Raw genomic sequence first — 19,824 nt, forward strand, 5'->3', positions numbered from 1 at the left:
TCTGCCCCTGGCTCTTCTGTTCACGCCCTTTGCATCCCCATTATCCACAGGGAACGGTTCTGAGGGGCTTTGGGGTGAGGAGGCTGTAGGGCCAAGGGGTTTTGGGATGAGGGGAGCCCATGGCTGAGGGGGGCCCATGGCTGAGGGCTTTGGGGCCAAGGGGGCCGTTAGGGTTGGGGCTTTTGGGGTCTGAGGGGACCCCATGGCTTTGGATTCGAAGGGGTTTAGGGGGACTTCAGGGTTGAGGTTATGGCCAAGGGGGCTCCAGGACTGAGGGGGACTCTGGGGCTGGGATTGTGGCCAAGGAGGTGACACGGCCATGGGGGCTTGGGGACCAGGCCTGAGGTGGCTCCAGGACTGAGGGGGTGACAGGGACATGGAGGTGACAGGGCCAGGCTTGAGGTGGCTCCATGGCCATGGGGGCCCCAGGGCCAAAGGGGACCCCGGGGTTGAGGGAGTGACACGGCCATGAGGGTCCGGGGCCAGGCTTGAGGTGGCTCCAGGGCCAAGGGGGTGACACGGCCATGAGGGCTCCAGGGGTGACAGGGACATGGGGGCTCCAGGGCTGGGGGGATGACACGGCCATGAGGAATCCAGGAGCAAAGGGGTGACACGGCCATGAGGGCTCCAGGGCCAAAGGGGTGACATGGCCATGAGGGCTCCAGGGCCAAGGGGGTGACACAGCCATGAGGGCTCCAGGGCTGAGGGATGACACGGCCATGAGGGCTCCAGGGCTGAGGGGGTGACACGGCCATGAGGGCTCCAGGGCTGAGGGGTAACACGGCCATGAGGGCTCCAGGACCAAAGGGGTGACACGGCCATGAGGGCTCCAGGGCTGAGGGGGTGACACGGCCATGAGGGCTCCAGGGCTGAGGGGTGACATGGCCGTGAGGGCTCCAGGGCTGAGGGGTGACATGGCCGTGAGGGCTCCAGGGCTGAGGGGTGACACGGCCATGAGGGCTCCAGGGCTGGGGGGATGGCACGGCCGTGAGGGCTCCAGGGCTGAGGGGGTGACACGGCCATGAGGGCTCCAGGATCAAAGGGGTGACACGGCCATGAGGGCTCCAGGGCTGAGGGGATGGCACGGCCATGAGGGATCCAGGGCCGTGAGGGCTTCAGGGCCGTAAGGGCTCTGGGGCCGAGGTCATGGATGGCCCAAACCCCATGGGACCCCCATCTCCACCCCCCAATAACCCCACTGCAGGGGTGGGGGCCCTCCTGGCCTCGAGGTGCTGTTAATTAGAGCTTAATTAGAGCTGGGGGCTGTGGAAACTGCAGGTGAAGGGATGGGTACAACCACGGAATGGTTTGGGTTGGAAGGGACATCAAAAATCATCTTGATCCATCCCCTGGCATGGGCAGGGGGCTCTGCCCCCCATCCCAAGGAAGTCCAGCCCTTTATTTCCCAATTTGTATTTTTTTCCTGTTTTTCATCCAGATCCTTCACCCCCTGGTTTGGCAGGGCTTTGTCCAAGCAGCAAATTATTCCCAGAATCTGTCCAGGGGTTTGCAGCTCCACCAAAGGAGGATTTCCCTCCCCATAAACGCTCTCTGTCTGCCAGCTGAGAGAGAAATGCCCCATTTTTATGCATAATTTATAAGGTTTTTTTTATTTTATTATGGGCTTTTCCTACCCACAGCCAGCAGAAGTAAAAACACCTGGTTTATGCATTATTTAGGTTATTGCTGCCCGGGGTTCTCAGCAGCTCCTCAGCCTGCAGAGGTCAGCATTGCAAAGGTTTTTTTCAAAAGGGATTTCGAATGAAAACCCCAAAAGGGTTTTTGCAGGACCCCCCCATCCACATGTGGGATGTCCTCAGCCCACATGGAAACCACCTGATGGCACCAAAAATCAGCGTTAAAATAGAGGATTTTGGGGTCAGAGGGGGTTGTGGTGTGGAAAATGTTCTTACCTGGGGTTCAGCCAGGAAATAAAAAGCTCCCAGATGGATGCATTTTGAAGGCCTAAAGCCACAAAATTCTGAGATAATTAAAAGAAGAGGTTTACCTGATTAAAAAAAAAATTAATTTAACAATATTTTTTACAAATTTATTTTGTAAATTTATTTTAAAATTTTATCTTAGAAATTAAATTTTAAATTATATTTTATATTTTTATTTTTTTATAATAATTTATTTTAGAAATTAATTTCTTACAATAATTTTTTTGTACTCTCCATGGCAGCGCTGTATTTTAAATACTGTAATCCCCACTTGGTGGTGCAGGAGAGCAAAAAGGGATTATGGACTTGAAATGTTAACTAGCACAAAAGCAATAATATTTACTGAGTCCATTCACTGATTAAATAAATCACAGAGACAAACCTGGGGTTGTTTAGGCTGGAAAAGAACCTTGAGGTCATCAAATCCAGTGGGTTTGCAAAGAAATGAGATTAATTCAGCTGCATCTTCTTCCTGAGGTTATTCTTTGTAGCTGGGCCACTCTGAATTACAGATAAATAATGGATGGCAGAGGGATTCACACCAAAATAAATGTTTGTTATAAATCCATGAACATCCCCATTCCTTGCCTGGGATGTGGATGGATTAAAAACGGGAGGATCTTTGAGTTAATGGTAAATCCCCCGTGAATAATCCAGAAAATGGTTCTGAACCAACTGGACTCTGTTTACTAAGGGAAAAAATAAAAAAATAAGGATGAGCTGGACAATGATTCCTCACCTCAAGCAGAGCCAGGATTTATGATTAACCTGCAGTCCCAGGTTTATGATTAACCTGCAGTCTCACCCTCACAGAGGCACCTTATCTCCTCTTTATTATTTAAATTAAAGACTGAAATCAGCTCATTTCCAGCTGCTAAATGGATTTTTAAAAATGATTTTGTGTCTCCTCTGTCAGAGCGCTTTGGTTTTTTTCCTATCTCAGTTTGGATCTGTGCTCTTTGAATTTCTTTTTCCTGTCTCACCTTATATGGATCTGTGTTCTTGGAGTTGTTTTTTTCCCTCTATCTCAGTTTATCTGGACCTGTATTCTTTGAATTTCTTTTTCTTTATCTCACTTTATCTGTATCTGTGTTCTTTGAGGTGTTTTTTTTCCTCTATCTCAGTTTATCTGGATCTGTGTTCTTTGAATTTTTTTTTCTTTATCTGTATCTGTGTTCTCGGAGTTGTTTTTCCCTCTATCTCAGTTTATCTGGACCTGTATTCTTTGAATTTTTTTTTCTCTATCTCACTTTATCTGTATCTGTGTCCTTTACTTTCCAAGCACTTAATTAACTGGTGTTGATTAAACCATTTCCCTTCCCCCTTGGGATTCTGCCCCTCACCTCACTCCTGCTGCCCTGAGAAGTGTCAATAATCCATAAACAATCAATAATTCATTGATTCGCAGCTGCTGCTGGCCAGCTCCTATTTCAGGGCAAAAAATTGTTTATAAATTTCCTATTTCAGGGCACAAATTGTTCTTCTCTATTCCCGGAACGGAGGAGAAATGCAGGAAAAGTCCAGCCAGGATCAGCTCGTTCCTGCAATTGTACCAGCACTCAATTCCCCCATTCTTTCTCCATTTCCCCCCATTTTTCTCCCTGGTTTTCATTGAACACCAACCTCCTTTTCTTCTCCGCAAAAAGCATCCGTGACCTCTTGCTCCCGTTTTTCTCATCATCCCCTAAAAACAGCTCGGGAAGCTGAGACACAGAGCAGCTGCTGTGGGGAATTGTGCAAAATTTCACCCCCAGCCCCAAAATGTTCCTTTCAAAGCTTTTTCTGCAGCAAGGAGTAAGGGAGGGATGAGAGCCTAGTTCCCAGCTGGATTTTATTTGGTGTGGGAGGGATGAGAGCCCAATTCCCAGCTGGATTTTATTTGGACAGGAAGGACAAGATCCCAATTCCCAGCTGGATTTTATTTGGTGTGGGAGGGACAAGATCCCAATTCCCAGCTGGATTTTATTTGGATAGGAAGGACAGGATCCCAATTCCCAGCTGGATTTTATTTGGTGTGGGAGGGATGAGATCCCAATTCCCAGCTGGATTTTATTTGGATAGAAAGGGATGAGATCCCAATTCCCAGCTGGATTTTATTTGGACAGGAAAGGATGAGATTCCAATTCCCAGCTGGATTTTATTCGGTGAGGGAAGGACAAGATCCCAATTCCCAGCTGGATTTTATTTGGACAGGAAGGGATGAGATCCCAATTCCCAGCTGGATTTTATTTGGACAGGAAGGGATGAGAACCCAATTCCCAGCTGGATTTTATTCGGTGAGGGAAGGACAAGATCCCAATTCCCAGCTGGATTTTATTTGGACAGGAAGGGATGAGATCCCAATTCCCAGCTGGATTTTATTTGGACAGGAAAGGATGAGATCCCAATTCCCAGCTGGATTTTATTTGGACAGGAAAGGATGAGATCCCAATTCCCAGCTGGATTTTATTCAGTGAGGGAAGGATGAGGAGGGTTTGTCTCCAGCACCGCTCCTGCATCCCTCGGTAGCCATGGCAACGGCCCCGTGCCCATGGCAACGCCAGGAGCATCCTCGGAGCCTCCCCCGGGCTTTTCCTCCGAGTTCTGGCTCCCCCTCATGGGCCCTTCCAGGGTGAGAGGATTTGAGGTTTGATTCTGGAATATTTGGTGTATAAAACTCCCCTGGTGTCTCTATAAAGAGCCATGGGCAGCTCCACTTCCAGGGTCAAAGGGCAGACTGGACATTTAATGATGGATTAATATAAATATAATATAATGTTTAATAGTTGGTGTATAAAACCCCCCTGCTGTCTTTATAAATACAAACTTTATAAAGAGCCTCGTGGGCAGCTCCACTTCCAGGGTCAAAGGGCAAATTGGACATTTAATGATGGATTAATAGCATTAAAATATTCTATTTATTCTATATTATTAATTAAGATTTGGTGTGCAAAGCTTCCATGGTGTCCTAATGAAGACAAAGTTCATTAAGAGCCTCTGAGGTGCTGGGAAATTTCCTCACCATAAGAGGATTTACGCTGGGTTTAATCATCTCATCCTCCTTGAGAAAACAGGTCAGGGCAGGAAAAACCTGCTCAGTCCTCAGGTGAATAAACAAGGTGGAGACCTGGGCCAAAAATTGCTGTAATGAAGAAAAAAATTGTTTAAAAAAATGGATGAAAGTTAATTTTAACTTATTTTTTAAATTATTTATCTAACCTATTTTCAAAATTAATTAATTATTTTAAAATTATTTTAACATTATTTCTCTTATTACGTAATTTATTTTTTAAATGAATTAATTAATTGACTCATTAAAAATATCACTTAGTTTTAAAATTATTTCTCTTATTATTTAACTTATTTTAAACATTAACTAATGAATTAATTGACGCATTTTAAAAAATTATGACTTAGCTTTAAAATGATTTCTCTTACTATTTACCTAATTTTAAAAAAAATAATTAATTCATTCATTGGCTCATTTTTAAAAATTATTACTTAGTTTTAAAATGATTTCTCTTATTATTTACCTAATTTAAAAAATTAATTAATTAATTAATTGGCTCATTTTAAAAAATTATTACTTAGCTTTAAAATGATTTCTCTTATGATTTACCTAATTTTAAAAATTAATTAATTAATTGACTCATTTTTAAAAATTATTACTTAGTTTTAAAATTATTTTTCTTACTATTTAACTTATTTAAGAATAATTAACTTTTAAAAAATTACTCAGTTTTAAGATTATTTCTGTTACAGTCTATCGCTTGACTTTAAAAAAAAAAAAAATTAAAATTTAAATAAAAATTCGCATTTTTTTTGGGGTGTCCAGCTTTCCCCAGCTCACCCCAAAACCCCTTTCCCCAGTGGGAAATCTGATTTTTCCTGCCCTTTTCCTGCCCTTTTCCTGCCCTTTTCCTCCCCAGCCGGGAGCAGCAGCGAGGATTCCCTGCCCAGGATTTAACCCCGAATTCCCGCAAGCGCCGCGGTGCCCGTGGCTCACGGGGCAGGACCGGAGCTCCCGGGCCCATCCCGGGTTATTTCGGGGCTCTGACCTCACCCAGAGTCACCCGATGCGCCCGGGTCCCTGCCAGGGATGACAAAACCCCCAAGAACCGGGAGGAGAAGAAAGGAAAATCTCCCTGTGAGTCACGCCTGCCCTGGGCAAAGGAAAAATCCCATTTTCCTGCCAAGGGTGATGGAATTTTGGGGCAGTTTCTGGGAATTCCGGCGGTTCTGGGAACGGGTTTGTCCCCGAGCCTTGGGGAGGAACAAAACTTTGCTTTGGGTTTTGTTCCAGCAGAAAATAAAGGAGATTTCTCAGCACAAGGAGCCTTTTCTGGGAGCTTTTCCCAGGCACAGCAGGGAATTGTTGGGCTTGTTGTTCCCAGGCGCTGCTGGGGTTTTTTTATTTTTATTTTTATTTTTATCTCCAGTGCTGGGCTGGAGCTGGAGCAGCAGAAAACAAGGACGGGCTGCTCCCAGCAATTCATCCAGAAAGGGCCTCAAAAACTCAATTTTCCCCCCATTTCAGAGCGATTTTATTATCAATTTTTGTTCCAAAATTCTTTTTTTTTCCTCCCATTTCAGAGCAATTTTTTTGTCAATTTTTGTTCCTAAATTCATTTTTTTCCTCCCATTTCAGAGCACTTTTATTACCAATTTTTGTACCAAAATTCTTTCCCCCCCCCATTTAAGAGCAATTTTATTATCAATTTTTGTTCCAAAATCATTTCCCCCCCCATTTCAGAGCACTTTCATTACCAGTTTTTCTTCCTAAATTCATTTTTTCCCCAAACGAGCCCTTTAATGTTATTTTTTTAAATAAAAGCCTCAAAACCTCATTTTTTTGAGTAGATAAGATAGAGCCTCAAAAACTCAATTTCCCGCCCATTTCAAAGTACATTTATTACCAATTTTTATTCATAAATTAATTTTTCCCCAAACGAGCATTTTAGCTTTGGTTTTTTTTTTAAATAAAAGCCTCAAAAACTTGATTTTTCCCCACTTCAAAGCAATTTTATTACCAATTTTTGCCCTTAAATTCAATTTTTTCCCCCCAAACGAGCATTTTAATGTTAAATTTTATTAAAATAAAATTTCTTATTTTACCTCCCAGCGCCCTGGTGATGCTGGGAGGGACAAAATGCATTTTTTGGGGCTGTGGCCCAGGCAGGTGATGCCATGGGCAGGGTAAGGAGCTTACCCTGCTGGGGCCAGGGCTCAGCACGGCCCTAAGCAGCTTGGAGCAGCTCCAGGGACATTTCTAACCCTGTGGATAAAGATTCCTAACCCTAAAATAATCACAATCCCAATGGATGGACATTTCTAACCCTAAAATAATCACAATCCCAATGGATGGACATTTCTAACCCTAAAATAATCACAATCCCAATGGATGGACATTTCTAACCCCAATGGATAAAGATTCCTAACCCTAAAATAATCACAATCCCAATGGATGGACATTTCTAACCCTAAAATAATCACAACCCCAATGGATGGACATTTCTAACCCCAATGGATAAAGATTCCTAACCTTGAAATAATTATAATCCCATACATGGACATTTCTAACCCAATGGATAAAGATTTCCAACCCTAAAATAATCACAACCCCAATGGATGGACATTTCTAACCCTAAAATAATCATAACCCCAATGGATGGACATTTCTAACCCCAATGGATAAAGATTCCTAACCCTAAAATAATCATAACCCCAATGGATAAAGATTCCTAACCCTAAAATAATCATAACCCCAATGGATGGACATTTCTAACCCCAATGGATAAAGATTCCTAACCCTAAAATAATTATAATCCCATACATGGACATTTTTAACCCAAATTAATGAACATTTCTAACCCTATTGGATAAACATTTCTAACCCCATTGATGGATAATTTTAACCCCATTTATGAACATTTATAACCCCAATAGAAGAACATTTTAACCCCATGGATGGACATTCAAACCCCCATGGATAAAGATTTTAAACCCCAATGGATAAAGATTTCTAACCCTATTGATGGATTGTTTTAATCCCATTTATGAACCTTTTTAACCCAATGGATGGACATTTATAACCCCATGAGTGAACATTTTAAACCTCAAAGGATGAACATTTAAACCCCAATAAATGAATATTTTAATCCGAATGGATGGGCATTGGTAACTCCATGGATGAACAATTTTAACCCCAATAAATGAACATTTTGAACCCCAATGGATGGACAATTAAACCCCATGGATAAAGATTTCTAACCCTAAAATAATTATAACCCCATGCAGGGACATTTTGAACCCCAATGGATGGATATTTTAAACCTCAAAATAGGAACATTTAAACCCCAATGGATGAACATTTTGAACCCCAATGGATGGACATTTATAACCCCACGAATGGACATTTTAACCCCAAAAAATGAACATTTTAATCCCATAGATGAACATTTAAACCCCAATGGATGAACATTTTGAACCCCAATGGATGGACATTTATAACCCCACGAATGGACATTTTAACCCCAAAAAAATGAACATTTTAACCCCAATAAATGAACATTTTAACCCCAAAAAAATGAACATTTTAACCCAAATAAATGAACATTTTATTTAACATATTTAACCCAGTGGGTTAAACATCCACCCAGCCTCTGCAAAGCCAGGGCTGGCTGAATAAAAGCACCTTCAATGAACCCAAGCCATAAAAGCCAACCCAAAATCAATGAGAGGCCATGGAGGAGATGAACTTTCCTCCCTCCCCAGAACCACAGTCAGCATTTCCTGAGCAAAACTCATCCCATGAGCGATTGCTGAGCTGGCCCAGGGCCTGGGCCATCACTTCCATGTGGATCCTGAGGAACTGCAGCTCCTGCCTCGAGGCTGAGAGAAATTTTAAACTGGGATGCCAAAAATCCATTAAAGATCTGCCCTGGGTACAGTGGTGGGGAGGCTTCAGCCCTGACGACTTCCACAAGGAATTAAAAATTCATTAATGATCCCTGCTGCTGATTGATGTGCAGCTCCCAGCTCTGCTTCTGCAAATGGAATTTCTGTTTCTTGAAAAAAAAAAAAAAAGGAAAAGGTTTCTTTTTCAGCACTGCTTTCAGTCAATGTTCTTTTCAGGATAAATAATTTTCCCTTGTTGTTGTTGTTGTTGCTCTCCTGGAATAAGTTACTGCAGTAAAACCCTGGTTTTTTGGATTAATGCAGGATTAATTCACCCCAACCAACCCACTCCTGGTTTCTTCCTTTTCCTGGCACGGAATTTGGATGAATATTTCAACCCAAACCAGGCATTCAGGAGCCATTCCACACACAGAATAAATTCCTCCTGCAGGGCAGGGCTTCCCCAGGCCCACAGGCCTCAATCCTGCTCATTTCATTTTCTCCTGGCTGGATTAACGTTTGTGTTTTCCCATTTCCCTGCCAGGAAGAAACCACTTCAATTTATTTCAACACAACCCAGATGGAGCACAGGAAAATCCCTTTTCCATCCAGATGTGGCCCAGGATGGGTCATTCCTGGCCCAGCTGTTCTGGGCAGCCTCAGGAGGGTTTGGGGTGTGTTAAAATCATAAAATCCTGGAATTTGGGTTGGAAGGGACCTTAAAAATCACCCGTGGCAGGGACATCTCCCATTGTCCCAGGGTGCTCCAAGCTGGCCCTGGGAAACCCTAAAAGTTGGGAAAACTCTAAAAATTGAGTTGGGAAAACCCTAAAAATTGAGTTGGGAAAACTCTAAAAATTGGGAAGCTCCCCCATTCTCGTCTCTGTATATTCCACCCCTGTATCCTTGCCCTCCAAAAAAACCCCATTTTTTTGCCATCCCATGGGATTTTTAGCTGTTTTCTGTGGCATTTCCTCCCGTTGAATTTCAGGATTCCTCGACACAAATTGAGATTGCAGGAGTGAGTTCTGCTGCCCTGCTTGGACACAGGTTTGAGAGGCAAATTCATCCTTTTTCCCAGAGCTCTGGGCTGGTTTGGTTTCCTCTCTGCCAGCCCTGGGAGCAGCTCTGCCCCATGGAATAATGGATTTGGAGCTGCTAAAAGCATCCTGGCCTCTCCCAGGTTCCCAGCCAGGAGGTTTCCAACCCACCCCAAACCCTGGAGCTTCTTCCACTGAAAAAATCCAAGTGTTGTGATTTTCCAAGATTCCCAAAATGGCCCCAAACCTCCTCATTCCGTGCGGTATTTCTTCAATAAATCACCAAGAGGCTGCAATTTCCCAAGATTTTCCAAGCCTTGATATCCCTTCAGTACAAAATCCAAATGCTGGGATATTCCAGGATTTTCAAATCGGCCTCAAACCCTGAAAATTCTTCAATAAAATCATCCAGGTGCTGTGATTTCCCAGGATTTTTAAACCAGCCCCAAGCCCTAATATTTCTTCAGCATAAAATCCAAATGCTGCAATATTCCAAGATTTTATCAGCAGCCCCAAACCCTGATAATTCTTCAATAAAACCATCCTTGTGCTGAGGTTTTCCAAGATTTTAAAATCAGCCCAAGCCCTGATATTTCCTCAGTATAAAGTCCAACTACTGCAATATTCCAAGATTTTATCACCAGCCCCAAACCCTGATAATTCTTCAATAAAACCATCCATGTGCTGCAGTTTTCCAGAATTTTATCACCAGCCTCAAACCCTGATATTTCTTCCATAAAACCATCCGTGTTCTGCAATTTCCCAGATTTTTAAATCAGTCCCAAGCCCTGACATTTCCTCAGTATAAAGTCCAACTACTGCAATATTCCAAGGTTGTATCACCAGCCTCAAACCCTGATAATTCTTCCATTAAACCATCCGTGTTCTGCAGTTTTCAAGATTTTATAACACTGATGTTTCTTCAATAAAACCATCCATGTGCTGCAGTATTCCAAGATTTTATAACCAGCCTGAAAACCTGATCATTCTTCAATAAAACCATCCGTGTTCTGCAGTTTTCCAGGATTCTGAAATCAGCCCAAGCCCTGATATTTCCTCAGCACAAAACCCAACTGCTGCAGTACTCCACGATTTTACAACCAGCCCCAAACCCCGATAATTCTCCAATCAAAGCACGGGAACCCCGCGATTTTCCGGGCTCTCCTTTCTCGCTGCCCGTGCCCGGGGGATGCTTTGGGGCGCGGATTTCGGGGAGCCGGCCGGGGCTTTCCCCGGGGACGGATGACGGATGAAGGATGAAGGATGACGATGATGATGGGTGAGGGCTCCGCGGGGCCGGGCCGCTCTGGAGCAGCTCCTCCCTCTCGCTATTTATTCCTGCGCGGAGCTGCGCGGCTGAATCACCGCGGAGCGAGCGGGCAGCGAATTTCCAGGCGGTGAGTGCCGGGCAAAAGGGGATGGAGGGGATGCGGGAGGGAGAAACCCGCCGGCCAGGGGGGTCGGAACGCCGCGGGTGCGGGGCTGCCTCTTTTCCTGATGAAAAATTGACATTTCCAGCGGCTCCTTAGAAGCCAGCGCCCTGCTCCTGCCCGGCTCTTGTTTACTCAGCGTTTACTCAACAGCGGGAATTTCTCCTCCGAGGGTTTTGCCTCTTCCCCCGGCCGCCAGCTGCTCCCCCGTTGCTGGGCAAAGTGAAAGACAAAGGGGTGAAGGGCAGATTTCTAAACCCAGGGGTGACATTTTCGGGGAAATTCCGATTTAATTCCCAATTTCCTGAGCCCCAGGCCGGAATTTTCAGCCCAGGAGGGTCCGGACTCCCCCATCCCCGAGCATCTTCCCAACCTCCACCTTCCCCACCTCCCTCCTCTCCTCCTCCGCCTCCCCGGGGACCTTCCCAAGGTTATTTCCAGGCGTATTTTGGCACCTGGGTGTTGGTTTTTTTTCCCCTCCGAAGCGAATCCTCCTCCTTGCCAACGCCGAGCACGTAATTGCTGCTTGCAGCCTCCATTTTCCGCTGGGTTCCTCCGGCACGGATAAAAATCGGCTCCGCCACAAACCACCTGAATTAATTCGTCATTTCCAGCATCCGCCGGGAGGGCGAATCTGGGGCAGAAAGGTTAAAAAAAAAAAATAAAAATCCCCGTGAAATCACTCGCTCTGTAATTTAATATTAATGTCATGGCCAGGCCATAAATAGAATTTCCCAGCAGAGAGATCCCGGCTCCGGGTTTTCTTCTCCGAGAGAAATCTGGGATTTTTCTGGGAGAAAACCCCGGATTCTCAGGGAGCGGCTCCTTCAGGGATTTGGCCAGGAACTCGTTTGTTTGGGGCGAAGCTCCTGGCTCGCTAATTAGCGCCGGATCCTGTTTATCAGCGCTGTGACGGCAATTAGGGGAGCAGCTCAGCGCTGCCAGGCGCTGCAATATCCCAGGATCCCTGAACCAGCCCCAAACCCCGCGATTTCCTCAATAAAACCACGGCAGTGCTTTGCCAGAACCCCTCTCCAACCAGGATTTTTAATTTTTAATTCAACCAGGGCCTGATTTTTAACCCCTCGGAGCTCGCAGCGGGGAGAGGCGACGCCTCCAGAAATAGATTTAAAAATGCTCAATTGACTGGATTTTCCTCCTCCACTGCTCATTTTGCCGGGCACCCAAGGAGCTGGTTGTTTTTCCTGCCTTTTGGCTATTTTTAACCCCCCTGATCTCATCCCTGCCCCCAGCGGGTGGGTGCTGCAGGGCGAGGGAGGCAGCGAGCCCCAACCTGCCCCTGGAGCCCGGGTTTTTCCATGGAGGAGCAAATCCCAAACCTGGGATTGCAAATCCCAAACCTGGGACTGCAAATCCCAAACCTGGAACTGCAAATCCCAAACCTGGGACTGCAAATCCCAAACCTGGAATTGCTGCCCATCACCAGGGACGAGCAAATCCAAATCCCAAGCCTGGAACTGCAAATCCCAAACCTGGGATTGCAAATCCCAAACCTGGGATTCCTGCCCATCACCAGGGACGAGCAAATCCAAATCCCAAACCTGGAATTGCAAATCCCAAACCTGGAACTGCTGCCCATCACCAGGGACGAGCAAATCCAAATCCCAAACCTGGGATTCCTGCCCACCAGCAGGGACAGATCTGTGCATCCTCTCGAGCTTTTATTTAGGGCCTTGCCAACGATCCCACCCAAACCACTGAGCTTGAAGGGCCTTTACTTCAAACATTTCGGGGCATAAACCCAGATTTTTTGGCAGAAAATCATCACTAACCAACCCAGAGAGATGGATTTGCTTTTTGTGGCCCACAAATCCGTGTGCAGGTGGCAACAGGAGAATTCCTGGGCTTGAACAGGGGCTTGTTTGGCCTTTTTGGCTGTAGGAAAGTTCAGCATCCCCTGCCTGTGTTATGATTATTCCTGGGGTAACTCCAGAATTGCTGCAAAAAAAATAAATTTGGGACCCAAACTGAATTATTTCTGGCTGTATGCAGGGATGCTGAAACACCCACCCACACTGAGGATGCTCCTCTCACCCTCCCCAGCAGCGAGGGCAGATTCTGGGGGGCAGCTCAGCCTCGGGCAGGATGGAAAATCCCTTTTTTATCATTAAACCCACGGCAGCAGTGACTCAGAGCCCTTGGAGTTGCCAGGAGGCATTAAAGGGTTTTGGCAGCTTGGCCTTTTTGGTTTTTTTTTGGTCTTTGAGGTGTTTTCCAAAGGATTTGCAGCCCCGGTGGGGATTGCCCCTTGTCCTGGCTGGATTATGCACACAGGGGTGGAAATGGGATTTATGCCCCCTGGAAATGGAGGAAATGGGATTTATCCCCCTGGAAATGGGATTTATGCCCCCTGGAAATGGGGAAATGGGATTTATCCCCCCTGGAAATGGAGGAAATGGGATTTATCCCCCCTGGAAATGGGATTTATCCCCCTGGAAATGGAGGAAATAGGGAAATGGGATTTATCCCCCCTGGAAATGGGGAAATGGGATTTATCCCCCCTGGAAATGGGATTTATCCCGCAGGCAGTGTGGGGGATGCCCGGAATGCCAGCAGCAAACTGGCATTCACTGAGTCACTGGATGCTGGCAATCTCTGAATCCCAAAAATACCCATTAATTGACGGGAATTTGGGTAAAACACGCAGAATTTGGGAAAAGAACCCCCTGGGGCCAGGCTGGGCGTTGCCTTCCCTGCAGCACCACTGAGTGCCCAAAAGCTCCGGGGCTGGGCTGGATCCGTCCCTGGCATCGATGGGGGCACAGCAGGGACCTCATTTCTGCCCCCAGACTGGGTAGGGCGGCTTTGATAAGCGGGGTTTTAAATCAAAATCAGGTGAAGCCTTTTCTTAGAAAAGCTTTTCTTTCACCACTTAAAGGTGCCGTTGCCAGCAGGGGCCCGGTGGGCGATATATTAAAAAAAAAAAAAATTATATATATATATATATATAATATATATATATATAAACACATATATTTTTATATATTATATATAATCGATAAATAAATGTAGATACATATATTTATATACCTATATTAAAAATATAAATACATGTATATACATATATAAATATGTATATAAATATATTTAAAATACATATATAAAAATATATACATATATACCTATATATGCATCTATAAAATAGATATAAATAAAATAAGCATATATAACACAATAATAATAAATATAAATAAAATTAAATAATTAAATATAAATAATTAAATAATTAAATAATTAAAATATATAGATACAACAATGAATAATTTTTATATATACATATATAAAATACATATATCCATAAATACACATATATATAAAATGCATATATATACATATATAAAATACATATATCTATAAATACATATATCTATAAAATGCATATATATACATATATAAAATACATATATATACATATATAAAATACATATATATACACATAAAAGTACATATATATATAAATACACACATATATGTATAAAAATAGAGAAAATATTTTACATTTAGGTATAAATGAAGGGTTGGGGGGGATGATGAATAGCTTTAGTCCAATTCTGTTCATTCTGCCGCTGGATTTGAGGGGACCAGGGTGGTTTTTGTGACCCACGGGCGAGGCAGGGCCGGCCCCGGCTCGGGGGTGTGGCCCTGCCCTGACTGTGTCCTTGTCCCCACAGCCATGGCCCGGCTCCTCGGCCCCTCCTGCCTGCTGCTGCTGCTGCTGCTCCTGGGCCTCTGCGCCGACGTCGCCTCCTCCAAGAAGGGCAAAGGCAAACCCGGCTGGGGCGGGGGCGGCCGCCAGCCCAGCTACCCCCGCCAGCCCAGCTACCCCCAGAACCCCGGCTACCCGCACAACCCCGGCTACCCGCACAACCCGGGCTACCCGCACAACCCCGGCTACCCCCACAACCCCGGCTACCCGGGCTGGGGCCAAGGCTACAACCCATCCAGCGGAGGGACTTACCACCAAAAGCCCTGGAAGGCGCCCAAACCCAAGACCAACTTCAAGCACGTGGCGGGCGCGGCGGCGGCGGGCGCCGTGGTGGGGGGCCTGGGGGGCTACGCCATGGGCAGGGTGATGTCGGGCATGCACTACCGCTTCGACAGCCCCGACGAGTACCGCTGGTGGAACGAGAACGCCGCGCGCTACCCCAACCAGGTCTACTACCGCGACTACCGCGGCGCCCCCGTGCCCCAGGACGTCTTCGTGGCCGACTGCTTCAACATCACCGTCACCGAGCACAACATCGGCCCCGCCGCCAGGAAGGGCAACGCCTCGGACGCCCTCAACCAGACGGAGACGGAGCTGGAGACGCGCGTGGTGACCAAGGTGATCCGTGAGATGTGCATCCAGCAGTACCAGGAGTACCGGCTGGCCTCGGGCGCGTGGCAGCGCCTGGCCGAGTCCCCGCTGGCCACCCTGATGCTCCTCGTCCTCGTCGTCCTGCACTAGGGCGCCCCGCGCCGTCCAGGTGTCCCCTGTGGGGTCCCCACGCCCACCCCGGTCTCGCTTGGTTTCGGTGAGGAGCCCCCCGGGGCGATCCGCGGTGCCTCAGGGTTAGGCAATGGGATGAAAACGTCCTTTTCTGCCCCAAAAAGAGCTCCGGGATGGCGCCGGAGCCCAAAACTGCGGCCTTCGCCTCCTCCTCCTCCTCGGGGTCACCCTGAGAGGGACCAGGCACAGGGGAGGTCTCCTTGGCGTCCCTGCAGGAGCTTTTCCAAAAATCCTCTTTGTTAACAGGCAGGGATTTGTCTCAGCCCCCGTCACCCCCATTCCCTGGGGCACCCCGGGGTTTTCAAGCTGCCAGGTCGCAATTTGAACCCTCCCATCCTAAAATAAAAAAGCCCCTTCCCCATGTACATAAGGAGCTGCCACTCCACACCCTGCATGCTGCAAAAACCCCCTGCAGCAAGACACCAAAATAAAGTCATTTTTTACTCCCTGTCGCAGCGAGGCTGAGGCACCAGTCGGTGTTTAGAGGCAGAAAGTGCTGCTGAATGCCCCCAAACACCCCCAAAATGGTGTTACAGCCCCAGAAAAAGCTACTCTGGGTACTCCAGGTGACAAATCGTGTTCATGCTGCAGCACCTGGGCCTAAGGGACGTTAAAATGCAGCACAAAGGATTCTCAGGGGGGTCAGGCACGTAGCAAGAGACTGAAAGCAGCTGAACCGCGCCGGTACAGCAACAGCATTGGGAAAAACGGGCCTGGGAAAGGGAGAGGCTTTAAAAAAAAGTAACTTTTGTGAGTAATTCCTTTGCCCTGCGGAAGCAACGGGTGAAATTCTTAATTCTCGTGTGGATGCTGGGCTGGGGACGAGCTGTAACACCCGTGGCGCTGCGTTCAATATCCCTCGTGTAATTTTATTTTTGCAAGGCACTGAATAACACTGTCCTAAATGAGATCTTTTTTTTTAATTTTTTTTTTCCTTTTTGCATCGGTGTAAGCTAAGTGGAGATATATATATATTATATATGAATACCTATAAACAGAGAGCAGAGAGACCTTTCAGGACAGCCAAGGCAGGGCTTGGAGGTGCCGCGCACTTTGCGACACGCGGATGTTTTGTAACCCCGCGGATGTTTTGTAACCCCGTCACGCTGCATGCCCGGGATTTGCCGTGCTGAGCCTTTTCGAAGTGTTCCACGTCTGGTACAAATTAAAACGGATCAAGCCAAGGTGCCCGAGAGCCTCCTTTGTGTGCCGGCCCCGGCCCCGGGCATTTCCCGCATTTCTGCATTTTCTGCATTTCCGCCCTCCCATCCTCCCTCCCCGGCCTGAGGGAGCTTTTGTTCCCTTCCAGCCCCCAAATTTGGCCCAAACCCCACATTCCCCATTAACCTTTTCTCCTCAGGCCCTGCTCCCGCCCATGGCATTGCTGCAGTCCAAGGGGAGTTTTCTGATTTCTGTCTCATTCCGGGTTCTGTTCTAATAAAGGAGTTTTTACATTTGCTGTTTTGGTGGCGTTGAGCCCGACCCAAGCCCTGCTTCATCCTGGGATCCTGGAGACTTTATCGTGGAATCCTGGAGTGCTTTGGGTTGGGAGGGACCTTAAATCCCCTCCAGTGCCACCCCTGCCCCGGCAGGGACAATTCCCACTGTCCCAGGTGCTCGGGCCTGGCCCTGGGCACTGCCAGGGATGGAGCAGCCACCGCTCCTCTGGGAATTCCATCCCAAAACCCCATTTAGATCTCCCCTTTCCCAGTGGGAAGCCATTCCCTGTGTCCTGTGCCTCCATCCCTTATCCCAAATCCCTCCCCAGCTCTCCTGGAGCCCCTTCAAGGCCTGGAATGTGCTGGAAGCTCTCCCTGGATCATTCCCTTCTCCAGGGGAACATTCCCAGCCCTCCCTGGGTCATTCCCTTCTCCAGGGGAACATTCCCAGCCCTCTTTGGGTCATTCCCTTCTCCAGGTGAGCATTCCCAGCCCTCCCTGGATCCTTCCCTTCTCCAGGTGAACATTCCCAGCTCTCCCTGGATCCTTCCCTTCTCCAGGGGAACATTCCCAGCCCTCTTTGGGTCATTCCCTTCTCCAGGGGAGCATTCCCAGCCCTCCTTGGGTCATTCCCTTCTCCAGGTGAACATTCCCAGCTCTCCTTGAATCCTTCCCTTCTCCAGGGGCACATTCCCCCTCCCTGGATCCTTCCCTTCTCCAGGGGAGCATTCCCAGCCCTCCTTGGGTCATTCCCTTCCCCAGGTGAACATTCCCAGCCCTCCCTGGGTCATTCCCTTCCCCAGGTGAACATTCCCAGCCCTCCCTGGGTCATTCCCTTCTCCAGGTGAACATTCCCAGCCCTCCTTGGGTCATTCCCTTCTCCAGGTGAACATTCCCAGCCCTCCCAGCCCGGCTCCAGCCCCTCAGGGCTCGCCCCAGCAGCTCCAGCCCCTCCAGGTGGGCTCCCAGCCCCTCCAGGTGAGTTCTCACCTGAGCCAAACCCCCCGGAGCCGCTGCCCTCGCTGGGGCTCGGCCCAGGCTCGGTGCAAATCGGCCTCAATGGGATTCATTTCCATTTATTTGCATTTCACAACCGCAGGGCCCCTCCTCCAACAGCCCCGCGGGAAGAGGAGAAATCCCCCCCGAATCAGGAAGGAAAAAACTTCACCTCATCTAAAGGAAGGGAAAAAAAGAATTAATTTAAAACCCCCCCATTTCCCGAGATGAACTCATGGATATTTCCAGGAAGAGGCTCCCAGAACTTGCTGAACTCCCCTGGGGAGGGTTTGACCTCAGCAGCAGCAGCAGAATTACAAATTTCTCATTTTTAACCCCAAAACCTCCAATTCCCTCCCTCCCAGTCATGGGAAACACATTGGCAATGCTCAGAGGAGCTCAAAAATAACATTTCCCCCTCCCTGCACACGCAGCACCCTGGTTTTTAACCCTCCCTGGGGGTTTGGGGTGATTTTTGGGAGGTCAGAACTTTCCTGGCTCTGGCAACACCCGAGTGGGGTGACACCCTGAACTCTTGTGTCCTTTCAGGACAGCTGGATCAAATTACCCCTCTGCAGTGATCTGCTGAAGCAAAGAAATTAATCAATTAATTAATGAGCTAAACACTCCAAATCCTGCGGCGTGCACAGGAGCCACGCAGGGAGGAGTTTCTGATTTACCAGGATGGCAAGAAATACAGCCCAAAGTGTAAATACAGCCCAAAATGTAAATACAGCCCAAAATGTAAATGCCCCCCAAAGTGTAAATACCCCCCAAAATGCAAATACCCCCCCAAAATGCAAATACCCCCCCAAAATGCAAATATTCCCCCAAAGTGTAAATACAATGAAACCTGATGTGTTTTTTTTCAGAGTTTTCTCCAAATCTCTCCTCACACAGTTCCTGGCACCCCCCATCTCCCCAAATAAACACCCCCCACCCAGTCAGACCGGCTGAATACATTTTTCCTGCCTGGAAAAAGCCGTAAAAAGAGGAATTTTGGTGCACAGCTGCCCAAATTTGGTTTGCAGAGAGCGGAGGAGGAGCAGCCTGGTTTAGAGGAGCCCGGAGCTCGGGCTGGTTTTATCCCGGGCCAACAGCTCCATCTCCCGTCCGAGCCCGGCTGCAGCTCCGGGCTTGGCTTTCCACGGCTGAATTTGGGCTGAATAGCCAAAAAAACCGCTCCAAACCCCGGCTGAGCTTTGTGCTGCTGGGAAATGCCTGGATTCGGCTTCTCCACCCACCTGGGGAAGCGCATCCCCCCTCAGGGAGTCCCATCCCTGACGCAGACATCTTTTATGGAAAATCCTTTCTTTAGGATTTTTGCTCCTGAGAAGCTGAGAGGCCTCAGGAACAAAATGCAAACATTGATTATCTGCTGCTGTGGAATGCAACAGGTGGAGCTGGGATTGGCCTCATGGAATTGTTTGTAATTAACGGCCAATCACAGCCCAGCTGGCTCGGGCTCTCTGTCCGAGCCACAAACCTTTGTTATCATTCTATTCTATTCTATTCTATTCTATTCTATTCTATTCTATTCTATTCTATTCTATTCTATTCTATTCTATTCTTAGCCAGCCTTCTGATGAA

General features: G+C 47.2%; 1 protein-coding gene across 1 annotated transcript; it reads left to right on the plus strand.

Moving 5' to 3' along the window:
• The first annotated feature begins 11,100 nt into the window (after window positions 1–11,100).
• On the plus strand, window positions 11,101–16,983 carry PRNP (prion protein (Kanno blood group)). The gene is made up of 2 exons (XM_071417645.1): window positions 11,101–11,256; window positions 14,982–16,983. The coding sequence occupies exon 2, from the start codon at window positions 14,984–14,986 to the stop codon at window positions 15,755–15,757; it is 774 nt and encodes a 257-aa protein (XP_071273746.1). The 5' UTR covers window positions 11,101–11,256; window positions 14,982–14,983; the 3' UTR covers window positions 15,758–16,983.
• The last annotated feature ends 2,841 nt before the right edge of the window (window positions 16,984–19,824 follow it).

This window comes from Agelaius tricolor, unplaced genomic scaffold, assembly GCF_023055355.1.
Source record: "Agelaius tricolor isolate 1412-34295 unplaced genomic scaffold, bAgeTri1.0.p SCAF_70, whole genome shotgun sequence".
Classification (NCBI taxonomy): Eukaryota; Metazoa; Chordata; class Aves; order Passeriformes; family Icteridae; genus Agelaius; species Agelaius tricolor.

Bases quoted from the DNA above. Each gene is read 5' to 3' on its own strand.
- PRNP (XM_071417645.1), top strand. From the start codon at position 14,984: ATGGCCCGGCTCCTCGGCCCCTCCTGCCTGCTGCTGCTGCTGCTGCTC.